At 41.1% G+C, this 14,861-nt stretch overlaps 1 protein-coding gene across 5 annotated transcripts in view; it reads right to left on the bottom strand.

Moving 5' to 3' along the window:
- Window positions 1–14,861, bottom strand: part of ADD1 (adducin 1) — a 47,060-nt gene that overhangs the window by 9,832 nt on the left and 22,367 nt on the right. For 3 of the 5 annotated variants that reach the window (XM_035112212.2, XM_035112216.2, XM_060279039.1), the window contains exons 7-13: window positions 13,149–13,292; window positions 12,950–13,048; window positions 12,091–12,267; window positions 10,727–10,978; window positions 7,556–7,657; window positions 5,658–5,747; window positions 4,825–4,917 (exon numbers count right to left, since the gene is read on the bottom strand). In XM_035112212.2, coding sequence (XP_034968103.2) covers window positions 4,825–4,917; window positions 5,658–5,747; window positions 7,556–7,657; window positions 10,727–10,978; window positions 12,091–12,267; window positions 12,950–13,048; window positions 13,149–13,292 — 957 coding nt within the window. The remainder of the gene's footprint in view (window positions 1–4,824; window positions 4,918–5,657; window positions 5,748–7,555; window positions 7,658–10,726; window positions 10,979–12,090; window positions 12,268–12,949; window positions 13,049–13,148; window positions 13,293–14,861) is intronic. The other 2 variants (XM_035112214.2, XM_035112218.2) reach the window with 1 other exon arrangement.

Genomic DNA, 14,861 nt, shown 5'->3' with positions numbered 1-14,861 from the left:
ACACAAACATCAGTGTTACTGCCACACTATATCCACTCTTAAGCAGCACAACAAAATATAGCATCACCACACAATATTTAAAAGCACCCCTTGGGAAGTAGTGGGAACCAAACTGTTAAAAGGTTCAGCTACAAGTCCAAATTAACCTTGTCCAGAACATTCAAAAGTGGGGACAGGCCTTCAGGGAAGGCTTTCCTCCATGGGCTTTTCTCTTGTGCAAAACTGACCAGAAATTCCCTTTTACACTTCCACTGGGTGAAAAATCTTGACAAGGTCCATAGCCACATTTTAAATTTCAGACTCTTCTGATCAGATTTCAAAGGCTCATTTCTGGCCCATATCCCCGAGTGCCCAAATCTTGTTGGAAGATATTAGAGGATGCTCTTGTTGACCATTAGAGAACTCCAATGTCTGTTCCCTGAGCTTAGATTCCAGCAGTAAAAAAGGTGGATGAGCAGGATAGGGAAAATAAATAAACTGTGGATGCTCTGACTAATTCTGAGACACTTCCTATGGCAGTCAACCATATTTTTGTCATTTTTAAAATTTTATTTCAATATTTGAAGTTACAGTTTGTCACTCAACAGATGTAACCCTATTCTACAATACTAATAACTAACCCAACCTTGATTTTTAAAAATTGTGATTACATACAATTGTGTTTTAAAAATTCATTCATATTCAGTTTCATCCTTTTTAAACAAATTTCTTACTATGTTCGGCTATTCTTTTTCTGTGGACTTCACATATGAAAAGTTACTTTTTAAGTAGACTAGAAAAGAGACACTGCGCATACCTTTGTAAACTAAGAAAACTTTAATAAAAATATCAACTGGGGGGGGGAGGTAGGCTAGAAAAGGCAGTTAACTATATTGATCAATACTACTATCAATGAAGCACTGGAAACTGGCCAGTTCGTCTTGGGATAAGACCAATTCCAATGTCTTAGCTCAGCCCGGTCATATATTGAAGTACTCTGCTGTGCATTAGCAGCTCATAAGCTGTTAGACCAATGTAGGGACACTGTACTGACTTCATCAATGAACCTTTTAAAAACTCTAAAAAGTCAATGGCTAAGTCTGAGGAGGAGAGCCAGGACAATGTAATTCAATGTAAACAGATGCAAAATAATGCCAGGAAAGTATTAATTCCACATATATCCTCATGGGGACTGAACTGGCAGTGACCCCAGGAACGAGAGGAAGACGTTGACCCAGTGTGTAGCAGCTGTGAAAAAGGAGAATTCCATGCTATGGATCATTAGAAAAGGAACTAAAAACAAATCAATCAATATCATAAAGCAGTTATATAAATCTATGGCGTGACAGAATTTGGAATACTGTGTACAGTTCTGGTCACATCACCTCAAAAGGGATATTGTAGAGGTGGAAAGGGTTTAGAAAAGGGCAGCCAAAATGATCAAGGGGATGAAGCAACTTGCATATGATGAAAGGTGGGGAGTGTGGTCAGCTTAGAGAGAAAACAAGCAAGAGGTGACATGATAGTAGGGTATGAAATTACACGTGGCGTGGAGCAAGTGGCTAGAGAAGTTTTTCTCCCTCTCTCATCAACACTAGAACTCAAGAACATCCAATGAAACAATGTTGGAGGATTTGGGACCCAGAAACAAAAGTACTTCTTCACGCAGCGCATAGTTGAAACTATGGAACATGCCCCAGCAGGAAGTAGTGATGGCCAGCAACTTGGATGGCTTTTATTAATGGCCACGAACCATGATGGTTAGTTACACTCTGCCTTCATGGTTTAGAGGCTGTTTCCAGCAACTGAATATCAGTTGCTGGAAACCCTGGCAGGGGGAAATGCTTTGCACTTGGTCTACTTGCCAACTTTCCATAGGCATCTGGGTCAGCCACTGTGAGAACAGGATGCTGGTCCATATTTAGCAAGACACGGTTGCTGTTTTTAACCCAACTATAAGCATTTTATATAAATGAGCAAAAAGTTGTAATACAAACAACTTTTTAAAACTGTAAACATAATAAAATTATCAAGGCATAGATAAAATTAAGTTTTTATAATTGCTGGCGTCCATTTTTCTTGGGAGGCAATGGAAGAATGAACCTCCGGGGTAAAGTCAAACCATTGGAGAGTTACAGTGCCTGCTGTGGCTGTATCAGAGACTGATACAGGAAAGTCATGTCTCTGGTTTCACTGCTATAGGTGCACTATGAAGTTTCTTCTCTCTGCGGTTGCTGCTGTGGATATACTACCTGTCTGCCTCTGGACACTGACATTGCCTGCAAGGGATTCCCACACAGCGGGGTTAAGGTTGCCAGCCTTCAGGTCACATTTGCGGACAACTCTGTAACACAGAGGTGGTCCACCAACAGGTCTAGTGCCTGAAGTCAGATTCCAATAGAGCACATTCATGTGGATTCCTGCCATCTTCCATTCTGTGGACATGACCAAGCCAGTCTGAGACAGAAGTGCAAACAGGTTGTGAATGTGGTCTTAGGAGAGCACATCTTTGTTTGAGACTCTGTCCTGCCATGTGATGTCCAAATCTTCCTGACCCACTGTATGTTGCCCATAAAGCTCAACACTGGAAGCCTGGTAGACCTTCATCTTGGTATTGGTCACTGGCATCACATTCTCCATACCCTTTTGGAGAGGCAAGCCATTGTCATAGCTGCCTTACCAATACGTTTGTCCAGCTCAGTGTTGATGGAAAGGTTACTGGTTATGGTGGAGCCCAGGTAGACAAAATTGTCTACCACCTCAGGCGTTTGGTCACCAATGCTGACATGTGGGGTACTTGTGGCCTCCTGAGCAAAAATGTTGGTCTTTGTCAGGCTGATGACAAGACCAAACGGACAAAATGGTTGACGAGAAGTGTTTCCCTCAGAGTGCACTGTCAAGACTGAGTCATCTGCAAACAACATCTCTCTGATAGGACCCTGCCACACTTTTCTTTGTGAAACATGGGGATGTTTAGCCAGCTGAAGGATGTCAGAGCTCAGTACCCTGTGTCATAACAATCGGAGCCAAAATATCACTTTCAGAGACACAATATGGAACGCTTCAGTGATTCAAATTGTGGTTTCTGGAGTGCTAGAAGCACTTTGTTGAGATCCCAGATCTTTGCTGGACAGGTGGATTAAGGAGAGTTGCTCTCTATAAAAATGGAGGATGCTAGAGCTTATAGGTTTGCTGGAACATTCTGAAAGCCCTGAGGATTATGCAGAGGGTATTAGGCTGAAGATGCAGAGTCCATCTTGTAGGTATGAGAGAAGCTGTGTAAGTCCTGTGGTGTTCGGTTGCTGATTCTTCTCGCACTCTCTCAGGAATGCCACCCAAGTGGACTGGCAAATTCTAGGGATATTTGGCCACCCAAATGGTGCATGGGACTTCCTCTGCCAGCCCAAACCTGAGGAACTTCTCAATCTCCAGGCTGTCAGTTGCAACCATTGGGCCTGTTTTTAGCATGCCGAACAGGAGCAGAGTTTGAAAAGCACACAGAGAAGGCTGTTGAGGGCATTTCCGTGTCTGGAGAAGAAACAAGCCATCTTGTAGCTGGTGGCTGACATAGAGGTCCACTTCATTCTGCTGAATGCTCTAATTGACACTCTCCTAGCACGTGGAAGGCCTCTAGAAATTCTGTGAAATTTGTGTATGGCTCAAGATGTCCTCAAAAAAATTATGCCTACTTCTTAAATTAGCAGACTGCTATCAAGCTGTAGCACAAAGCTATCCAAAAGCAAATAGGCCATGACTCCACTGCAAGAGGAAGTACAAGGCTAACTAATACTTTACAAATCAATTGCCCTTCATAATATTCTATACAAATACAAACTAATGGAATCATGAAGATATTTGAAAAGCTGACAAATAAAGTACAACAAATGCATGAAACTGACGGCTTTTATTTTTCAATTTCTAGTATGATCTACTCTTGTGGCACCAGACACCTTAAGGACGAACAAATTATAAGTCTTCATGCAATACAGTCCACTTCATGATGCAACAAATGTTATCCCAGATTGGCAGGTATATATGCACATGAGTGTAAACTCTGTGGAGAGAATTTTTTAGCAGTAAGGCCTATTATTTCTCTTTCTCCATATTCATGTAGCAGAGGAGAAGAGCACAACAGAGCACAAAGTGATGCTATTAGTTTGAGAAGAGCAACTTAGGGCTGATTCATATATGTGTCAATGTCTGATGTGATGTAGTTCCTTTCACTGTAATGGGACTACCTAATATAGGTGTGTTTGTAGAAGATTGTCCCATATGGGTACATGCCAGAAACAAGACTACAGTACTTTAAAGCTTACCGCCATGTTACATTTTATGATTTTTCACAATTTCAGATACATGGGGTTCTCGTGCGAAATTTGGCCAGTACAATCTGTAAAACGACTTTAGGAAGCCAACAAATGACTCAATCTTCAGAGGCAGTACCATTTGAGAACCATCCATATACAATACCCCTTACATGAAAACAGCTACTATCATGCTTTACATATTTGTGCTGCTTTAATTTTTGGCTAAGCCTGTGGATATTATGGGTATTACACTGATGTAACCAGGTTACTTAACAAAGACCATGCATAAACAAAACTACACTGAGAACTGTACAATTTTCCATATGCTATCCATGATCATAAATGGAATAAGACTGACCTTATTTCTTTAAAATAATAATAATTAACGTATCAAACAAACCCATGCATAATTTGTGGAACCATATAACCTTTTTTTAACATTTAAAAAGAAATATAAGCTACAACCCAGGGCAAGAAAGAGGTAAAAGTGAAAGGTAAACAACAGAACTTAGAGCAGTTATGACATGGCAGTAAGTACCTTTCTAACAGAGACAGATTTAGCGGGATTAAAGGCCTGCTCTGTGGGATCGAGACCTTCAATTGTTTCCGTACAGTCTGAGAGGGGAGCATCCTGCAACAGTAAATTGAGTGAACAGAGCAAACCAAGCTCGGGCTTTAGATCATCAGCTTAAAAGCATTATGACATGGGATAAATATCGTGCAGAAAAACAGTAAATTGTGATACAGAAGCAATGGCAATGAAGCAACATGCACCAATACACTAACCCCAACTTGGAAAAATTCCTTGCCATGATGATGACTAGTCAAACTGCATAAAAGTACAATAAAATAATTGGGCTACCTTTTGCATCTCTAAAATCTACTGAGTGAAGTCATTCGGTTCTATGCTTTCTCTGAAAAAGCATACATTATACCTATTTAAAAACTATAAAGGCATTATCTTCAAATGAATATGTCCTTAAAAAGAAAGTTTGCAATAAAGAGTTCATTGCCGATTAAATGGACTGTAGCAATAATGGCTTTGGACTCAGCAGCTTTTTCAATACAGCTGTGACACAAAGTCTGACTAGTCAAGAATGGGTTTTTAGCCCACAGAGAAGCAGCCTTGGTGTCTCTCATGCACTGCAACCAGCACCAAAGGCAGGATACTTGCTAATAACATGCTTCCCACTGAGTTTCTGACCCTAAACATGGTTGCAAAGACAGCAAAATGTTACCTCTAAAACTTACCTTATAAACAGTTAACTTCTGCCAATTAAAGAATAATTTCATAGTGATACATTAGGTGACAGCAGGAAGGTACTGTAAAGTAACTCTTAAGTTTGCATTTTAAGCAGGCTATGTTCTCACCTGCACGAGGCTCCTGTCCACAACACACCCAGAAAGAACCTGCGACTGTGGGCCAGCCGTTTTAATGTCTTGAAGGTTTTGCTCTCGGATCTGTAAATGGAAAATACATTAATTGCATATGAATAACAGAGAGAGAACTTAACTCACCTGCCTGTGTGCACAATATGAGCTCCTGCATATGAACCTTGGTGAAGCTGGTTTGGATATATACGGTATCAGTTCCATCAATTACCACTGCAGGATACTCTTTTATATTTTATTACACATTTGGGGCTACAAGCAGCAGCCTCTTGGAAGCTTCCAGGGGTAAAAGGTAAAAAGGACCCCTGGACAGTTAAGTCCAGTCAAATTTGACTATAGGATGTGGCACTCATCTCGCTTCAGGCTGAGGGAGACGGCGTTTGCCGCAGACAGTTTTCTGGGTCATGTGGTCAGACTGACTGAACAGCCTCTAGGATCCTGCACTAAACCTCAAATTTTGTGACTGCAAACCAGCAGGTTTCTTTCTTTCCATAGGCTTAGTTTGAATACATTGTTTTTGTTTTGCAAAAGGAAGAGGATATTACGAGCAATACAAGGGGTTAAGTACGTTCAGTGCTACACCCACAATAATAAGATTGCATCTAAATTTCCAAAGCTCAATTCTCAGAAATAGTGCGCACACACAATATCTACCTACCTTTCTAAAATGCAAAATTATGACTTTAGGGACAGTGTGAAGGGCAACATGGTTAGCTTCTTAAATACACATTCAAAAGTAATCAGGGTTGACTTGGAAAGCCAAGGGAAGTATGAAGACATGAATAGGGCGTGGGAGGGAGGGAGGGGGGCATGCTCTGTGGGGTTGTTTGAAAAACCAATTGCTATCTAAACAACATATCTGGCACACTTAATATATGCCAGCCTTCCCCAACCTGGAACCCTCCAGCAGGGGTGTTGCTAGCTGCTTTGGCACCCGGGGCGTCAAAGCAGAGGCACCCCCCGGGGGTGGGGCACTGCTCCGCAGCATCGTGACGTCCCTCGCTGGCCCGTCCCTCACCTCTGTCCAAGGAGAGCGCGCGTTGGGTGAGCAAGCCCCTGCAGCGCCTAGCGAGGTTTTTGCTCCCGGCTTGCTCCCTCAGCTGAGGCGCGCTCTCCCTTCCTGCTGCAGTGTGCGCTCTCCCTGGACGGAGTCGAGAGGCATCACAAGCGTCGCCTCACTGGCCCACCCCTCAACTCCACCCAAGGAGAGAGCGCGGCAGCAGGAAGGGAGAGCGCACGTCGGCCGAGGGAGCAAGCTGGTCCCAGCAGCCGCCCGGCGACAACCTCGCTAGGCACTGCAGGGGCTTGCTCAGCCAATGCACGCTCTCCCTGCTATGGCGCGCTCTCTCCCTGGACGGAGGCGAGGGGCGGGCCAGTGAGGGGTGTCACGCCACCCACAAGCATGACGCCACCTCACATGCGTTTTGGGGCGGGGCGCGTTTTGGGGGCAGGGTGGGCAGCCGTGATGGCGCCCCTGGGATCGCGTCGCTCGGGGCGGACTGCCCCCACCACCCCTATCTTCCTACGCCCCTGCCCTCCAGAGGTTTTGGACTCTAACATCAGCCCTAGCTAATGGTCAACAATCCAAACTACCAGTAGGGGACCAGATTAAGAAAGGCTGGCTTACACCAACAGCCGCTGTGCTATTCTGACAGTTCTTGCCAACTTGAGGAAAGGGATATGAGACTGTTTAGCAAATATGGCCTATAAGTTACTTATTACAAACTGAAAAGTCAAATCCCACATAGGAGAAATGTTTTTAAGGCATTTTGTCTTCATTTTTGATTCTCTTGAGATATCAACTATGATATATGCGTACTTTCAATGTGGACTATAAAAAAACATTCAGAGATTACGGATAGATAGCCAGTACAAACCTTGTTCCTCATTTCCTGGACTTCCTTTGGGTTAGTGTTCAATGGAACAAATAGATTTTGGACAGCAGAGGTGGCAGTTCTATGTCCATCCTCTTTAGTCCACTGTAATATCAAGAACAATTACATAAAATCAAAATTGCTGTAATGGCTAGAACATTCATAGCAGCAAGTTCACAGCACAGTAAATCATGCATATACAGAACTGAGAAATGAATCAATGATTGCGTTCCAGTATTTGTAAAGACATAACCATCTCTCAGTTTTGAAACAGCTGTTAAGCTGATTTTTTTTGTAATTCAGAGCAAATATTTTAAAAAAACTAAATATGAAAAGGAGTCAAGGTCCTGAAAAATGCGTCAAAAGATCTTGTTGATTTTTCTGATTGTCTATATTAACTTAACAATACTCCAATAAATGTGAACTAGCTAAAAATGTTACTTTGCTATTTGTATTAACCACAGAAGGCTGCAATTCTATGCACTTTCCTGGAAGTAAGTCTAACCATACTCAGGCCCCACCTGTGCTACACATTTAAAGCTGTCTCATACTACTTTCAACAGTTACAGCTTCCTCCAAAGAATCGAGGGAAGTGTAGTTAGCTAAGGGTGCTGAGAGTTGTTAGAGGCCACCTATTCCCCTTCCAGAGCTGCAGTTTCCAGAGTTCCCTGGGAAAAATGATTGTAACAATTTCCAGAGTGCTTTAACAGTCAAACTCTAGTTCCCAGGATTCTTTGGGAGAAACCATAGCTGTTTAAAGTGGCATGATACTGCTTTAAATGTATAGTGCAGATGGAGGCTTAGTACAGGACTGAGCCATTAAAAAATAAATCTATCGACAATGCCAAACTTCTTTAACTGTCTTAATTTCCACATCATTGATTCACTTCCCTGATATTTAAACACATCAAAGCCAACAGAAAGCACAAGATGACAGGAATATGAAAAGCAGTGTGATGTCAATAACCAGGTTGAGTGAACGATTCTGTAGTATGAGGAAAGAGTGGGCATCACCAAAGTTTGGATTCAAAACAATATTCAATGTGGTTTTCAGAATTGTTTTTGCACAGGCAAATAGATGGATCAGCCTAAGGAAGGAGTTTGGTGATGTCAAAATATTTTGTATAAAGCTTACAGATTCAAAGATTACAAAAATTAAAAACCCATACATAAAGCACTTCCATGATTTCTTTACAGAAGGTTGTTTCATATGGCCAGTACATTTAGTATGTTGGAAGGCGACTTTGTGCCACATCAATCTTTTGAATGCTCAGTCTCCTAAATTACACATCAATTATTGCACAGAAAATGTACTGAACACTTAAACAAACCTGTTTAAAGATGCTATCCCCCCCAAATAATTTTAAGACGAAAGATAGCCAGAAATAGAACTCTTTAAAAAAAAGCAACAGAATTTAAAAAATGTTTTGCAAGTATGAAGTAAAAAAATGGAATGAACATGGAGCTATGGATACTCACTGATTCTTATCTTTTCACATAAAAATAACTCCGGGTTTTTATTAAAGATATTTAACAACAGTATTAAGAACCTTAGTATAACTGATACTTTAAAAATATTTAAGAGCATTAAAAATCAAATACACAAACTGAATAAGATTACATTGTTCTAGCAAAATATTAAAACAAGTTTATGGTTTCAAGTGATTCTTATTTCAGATATTCACTTCATTACGTGTTCAAAAAACACAAACTCTCATCAATATTTTTACAACATAGGGCACTAACTCTTTCTAGAATAAAAGAAGGGTTTTGACAGTACTAGATATAGTATAGCAAAAGGGGAGGGAGTCACCACACAAAGAATCTCTCCTTTGGATTCCATTTTCTCCGTGGATTTTTAGATGACACTACCTTGACTAAGAGCAACTACATTCCCCATTAATCATTCTGAAAGGGAGAAAAAAGCAACCAAGATTTAGGGGGTTTTCCACTGAAAGCAAATTCAAAGGAGAACAGGAGAAAGTTAACAACTTTCGAACAATATGATTTTTCATGCTTGACACTGATATGTACTATCACTAGAATGGCTATGAAGGACTCTGTGTTCTTGTCTCAAGTTCCTACATTGTCAGTTTATGTATCAATCAGCCACTTTAAAGCCGGCATCATGCACAAAATCTGGATTTTATAATAGAATAGTATACACTATCACAATAAGCATTTCCAAACAGCTATCCACACGATAGCATTTGAAAACCTTTAGTCAAGACCGAAGTGCATATTTTAACTTTGTAAACAGCAATGTTAAACGAAGTTTCCCGAACAGTGCCTGGTGGATGCCTGAGCTGCACTTTAGTCATGCCACACCCAGCTGGTACTAGAGGAAAGATTTTCAAATCATGGCCATCTACTTACATGCAACAATTCATGCAGAAGGCTGTCAACACTGGGAGGCTTTAGGACAGACAGAAGCATAGTGGGTGGAGCAGCAAAAGAGGTCAATTTATTAGGAAGCAAAAGTGCTTAAGAGGAAATAAAGCCTGTTAAAACTCTATAGTCATTTTTGGTAAGCCACAGATCAGGTAAAAGGCACTTCAATACGATCCAAATCAGGCCCACGGATGTAACTAAAATGTGGTGTAACTGGCCAAGTACCTAAAACAAATACCACAAACTATGAGAAGGCACCCTGGATACAGCTAATTTCTGTGTTGAGGAGTGTTCATAATTTAGACAAAAACTAAAAATACTAATAAACTTTAAGTTTTAACTAGGATATTTTCCAGAAAGTACGACCAAAACTTCTCTGATAAAAAAACCATTTAAGTAACTTGAATATATAAAACAGAACCAATAAGACATTGGCTTGTTCATTTGTTGCTGGCTTAGCAGTCTTAAATGCACAGCTCTCTGAACCCTTCCATTCAAATTGCAATGAGAACGCAGGTTTAAATTTCATGACTAGAGCATATTAGAAATGAATGTTTCAAGTGAAGCCAGATTAGACAGTCAGGAAAGAGGGAGGAGTGAGTGTTGTATTTTATTCCCAAAGCCTCACAGTGCCTGCCACACAAAGTTGCTCTACATCATCTAACTATGAACAGTAAGGTAGGCACAGACCAAGCAGTTGGTAATACAGCTTGGCACGCAGACACCGGACGAGAGAGACTGCAGCAAGGGTTTCACGTGATCGTGTGTAATGTTCGTCCACACCTTAGTCTTCGACTTGGGGCTGCCGCCATTCTGCCCTTCTTCAGAAGCATCATTTCCTCGGCCAGAATTCAGCCACCTTGTCTTCTCTCGCTGCTGTTTCTGAAAACTATGCCGCAGAGGAGAACAAGTGCCCGAGTCCCCATCGCTAGCAAAAGAATATCCCGTGACACTAGCAGGGATCTCCACGTCACTGTATTTTTTAGATCTCTCTCTCAAAGCAGGGCATCGATAGGGATAGCCAGTTCTGTAACCCTAAGGAAACACCATAGCAGAATACTGTCAACATGGCCTCAAAAACCTACCCATTAAACAAATTTACGGAAAGCCATTATGGAAACATTTATATCATGCATGCCAAGTTCTGCCCTTGAATGTCTTTGCCATTTTGGTGATTTGAGTTCACACAAATACATCCAATTACAAAACGTGCTTTGAAGCACTTTAATTATATTGGCATGCCCATCAAGTATTATGTCAGTCCAAAGCTCCTTTGCATGGAACAAGTGCAGTTTGCACTTAAGAGGAATAAATATGAACTAGAACATATGTCCAAGTCTCAGTTCTTCTCTTCTATGATGTAAAAACACAAGGCATCCAAGTGACCACTTGTAAACTAGGCAATGCCAATTGGAAAAAAAAGGATCAGGAGGAGGCTGGGACTATCAGACTCCATTAAGGAACACAGAATGAGAATTTGAAGGTCTGCCTGTCTCCAATTGTGTCTGCCCACCTTCAGTAGAAACTCTTCTCCAGATGCTCCTGTCACCTGAGGTGCAGTAGGTGGTTACCATGGAAAAGGGCCTATTTGGTGGTGACACTTTAATTATTATTTACTTACATACCATCACCAGTGTGCATTACCGATTCCTCCCACTAGGGAAGTTCACCTGGTGTGTATGCTAATGCCATTTCAGAAACAGGAGAAAACCTTATTTGTCTAAGCTTTTTAGTTGTTTTAATTTAATCTGGTTTATTTTTTCTCTTTTAGAATTATATTGCTTTGTTTCTATTCTTTTTTTAAAAAAATCACCTTGGAATATTGTTTGAAGGGTGTGTTAGACATTTTAAAATCCCATAAATAATAATAATGCTGAATTACTGCAAGTCTACAACAATTTTGTTTTGTTCTTGCTATAAAGGAGATCAGGGTACAGTTAAGGACTAGCCTCTTGGCAGCTGCCATTGGAAATGGAGCTCCACAACCTACTGCTGGCATTCTCAGAAAGTGCTTTTCTCCCTAGACTTATTTGTCCTTTAATTATGTACATTGTCTAAACAGAAACAAAACCCTTGAGACCATTAGCATATGTTACAAGATCTTTCTGATGTTAAAAAAATCAGTTGAATAGTAGATTTTCTCTTACCAAATTATCAAGCATTCGCATAAGAGCTTCAAATTCCTGCTCTCCAGTCTGCCATTTTGGGTAAGATGCTGTCCCCTCCCCTGCTAGAGGCTCATGACCACGTGACTTAGCCTTGTATTTTCCAGGGTCCAAGAGCACTAAGTTGTCTGCACCCCCTGCACTGGCCAGAGTACGTACCTTAAAATAATCAAAACAGATAAAGTTTCTGTGATAATGAGTAAATCAAACATATTTCAATGTCTAATCAATAATTATGCTAAATGTTTCATTACAATGTCTCTAATCAAAGTGCCATTTAATAATAGCAATACAGTGGTGCCTCGCTTAACGAATGCCCTGCTTAACAAAATTTCCGCTTAACGAAAGGATTTTTCTAGCGGAGGTTGCCTCTCTAGACAAATTTGTTTTATGAAAAATTCATCTAGCGAATCACTGTTTCCCATAGGAATGCATTGAAATTCAATTAATGCGTTCCTATGGGCAAAAAAATAATAAAAAAAATTCAATGCATTCCTATGGGATTTGCTAGACGAATTTTTCGTTATAAGAAAAGACCCGTGGAATGAATTAAATTCGTCTAGCGAGGCACCATTGTAATATTTTTTTATTTATATGCCACATCTGGCTGGGCTTTAAAGATAAAACTACTAATCCAATAAATTTAATTCAACATTACCATTCATTTACTGTGCTAAAATAAAAACCTGCCATATACAGTAGTTTCAGCAAATAAATATTTTCATTACACTGTCTGCTATTCGCATTACCAGCCTGAGTTTTTTTTAAAAAAAAACCTGATGAAGATAAATAAATAATAATGAGATTCAAACAATTTTTTAAAAAAATCTAGCATGCTTACTTGGATCTCACAAGCAACAACCAAATTATGAATATAGTAGAAAGCCTCTTCCATGCTTTCTCCAGCTGTTACCAAACCATGATTTCTGAGTATGAGAACCTTGGAGAGGAGATAAAGAAAGAAAGTGTTGCACAAGAAAGAAGAAAAACAAAATAGACTTTCTGCTTGCCTTTTGTACCTTAGATGTTTGGACACTGACCTTGCTTTTGGGGCCCAGATTCTTCTGAATCAACACTTTCTCCTCCTCATCTACAAGAATCCCATGGTAATCATGATAGGTTACTTCCCCAAGGGACAGTGCCTCTGGAGAGATTGGCAAGAGACCACTTTTCATTGCTGACACCTAAGAATATGACAACAGGCTTCATAAACAGACATTTATGAAGAGAAAGAAAATCTTGGCAGAAGGATGACAGTATGGAGAAAGGCCCCTCCTTCAGGGCTAGGAAGGCAGTCTCCAAATTTCACTGCCAGAAGAGGCACTCCTCTCATCAACCCCTAAACCAGGTTTGGGGAGTCTTTGGCCCTCCAGATTTGGAGGGTCAAAGTTCTCCATGCCTGCCTTAGACAAACTCTAAAAATGAACAAAACCTGACCTAAGGAGGCAAAATACAAAACTGAAGAACCTCCAGTGGGATGAAATAGAAATACTGCAAACTTTGCAGGCCCATGCACAATGAAACAGAGAGGGGAAGTAGGAAATAAACAGAGGGGAGCCAGTTTCTCAGGTTAAATAAGGTCAAAACTTTGCCTATTACAAGTAAAGGTAAAGGGACCCCTGACCATTAGGTCCAGTCGTGACCGACTCTGGGGTTGCACGCTCATCTCGCATTATTGGCCGAGGGAGCCGGCGTATAGCTTCCAGGTCATGTGGCCAGCATGACAAAGCCGCTTCTGGCAAACCAGAGCAGCACATGGAAACGCCGTTTACCTTCCCGCTGTAGCGGTTCCTATTTATCTACTTGCATTTTGACGTGCTTTCGAACTGCTAGGTTAGCAGGAGCTGGGACCAAGCAACGGGAGCTCACCCCGTCGCAGGGATTCGAACCGCCGACCTTCTGATCAGCAAGCCCTAGGCTCAGTCGTTTAACCACAGCGCCACCTGGGTCCCCAGAGAGGGGAAGTATGAAATAAACAGAGGGGAGCCAGTTCCTCAAGTTAAATAAGGTCAAAACTTTGCCTATTACAAGTAAGGGGCACCAAATTCAAGCCATGCTGATCTGGGTAGGGATCAGGTTCCACACCTTACATGTGCACCTGCTATGTTAGCTGTGCAGCCACATACACCTGCCAATGAGGCCTGCAAAGGGCTGGCCACTTCTGGATCTGGCCCTCTGCCCCAAAGTGGTTCCTCACCCTTGTCCTAATGGAATAAAACATATCTGTGGAAGACAGAACACACGGAGAAAATCTGTTCCACTTCATTATATGTAAGCAGACAACTCCATTTACCAACCTACAGAAAGTTGGTAAGATACAGAGCAGCATACCTGCCCTCCTGCCCTTAAAAATGACAGAAATATTGCAGTTAGTACGGATTCTCCATTTCTCTCCTCAAAAAAGGCCCTAATCGGATGAAGCAAATGTGTCAATTTTTCCCAGAAGGCTGTTGTGTTGAAGTTTAGGATAATCCGTTCTTTCAGCTAATGTGCAACAGAAGCCACAGAAACCTTCCCACCCAAGACTGACCAAGAAGACACAGTGCCCTGTGCTGGGTGATGCAGTTTTGTCCTTCCTGCACAGTGCTTTCAAGTTTATCTACAGAGTAAATGCAAATAATTTTAAGTATGAAAATTTATTTCTCTGAGATACATTTAAGGTTTCTTTTTTTCTACTTTAAAAAGCTTTGTAATTTCTACCCCTCAACAGCGAGTCCTTTTGGTTACAGGGCATGCAATGCCCCTAACTTTTT

This window comes from Zootoca vivipara, chromosome 9, assembly GCF_963506605.1.
Source record: "Zootoca vivipara chromosome 9, rZooViv1.1, whole genome shotgun sequence".
NCBI lineage: Eukaryota > Metazoa > Chordata > Lepidosauria > Squamata > Lacertidae > Zootoca > Zootoca vivipara.
Note: the sequence above shows the minus strand (reverse complement) of the source record. Positions and strands in the feature narration are given on the sequence as shown.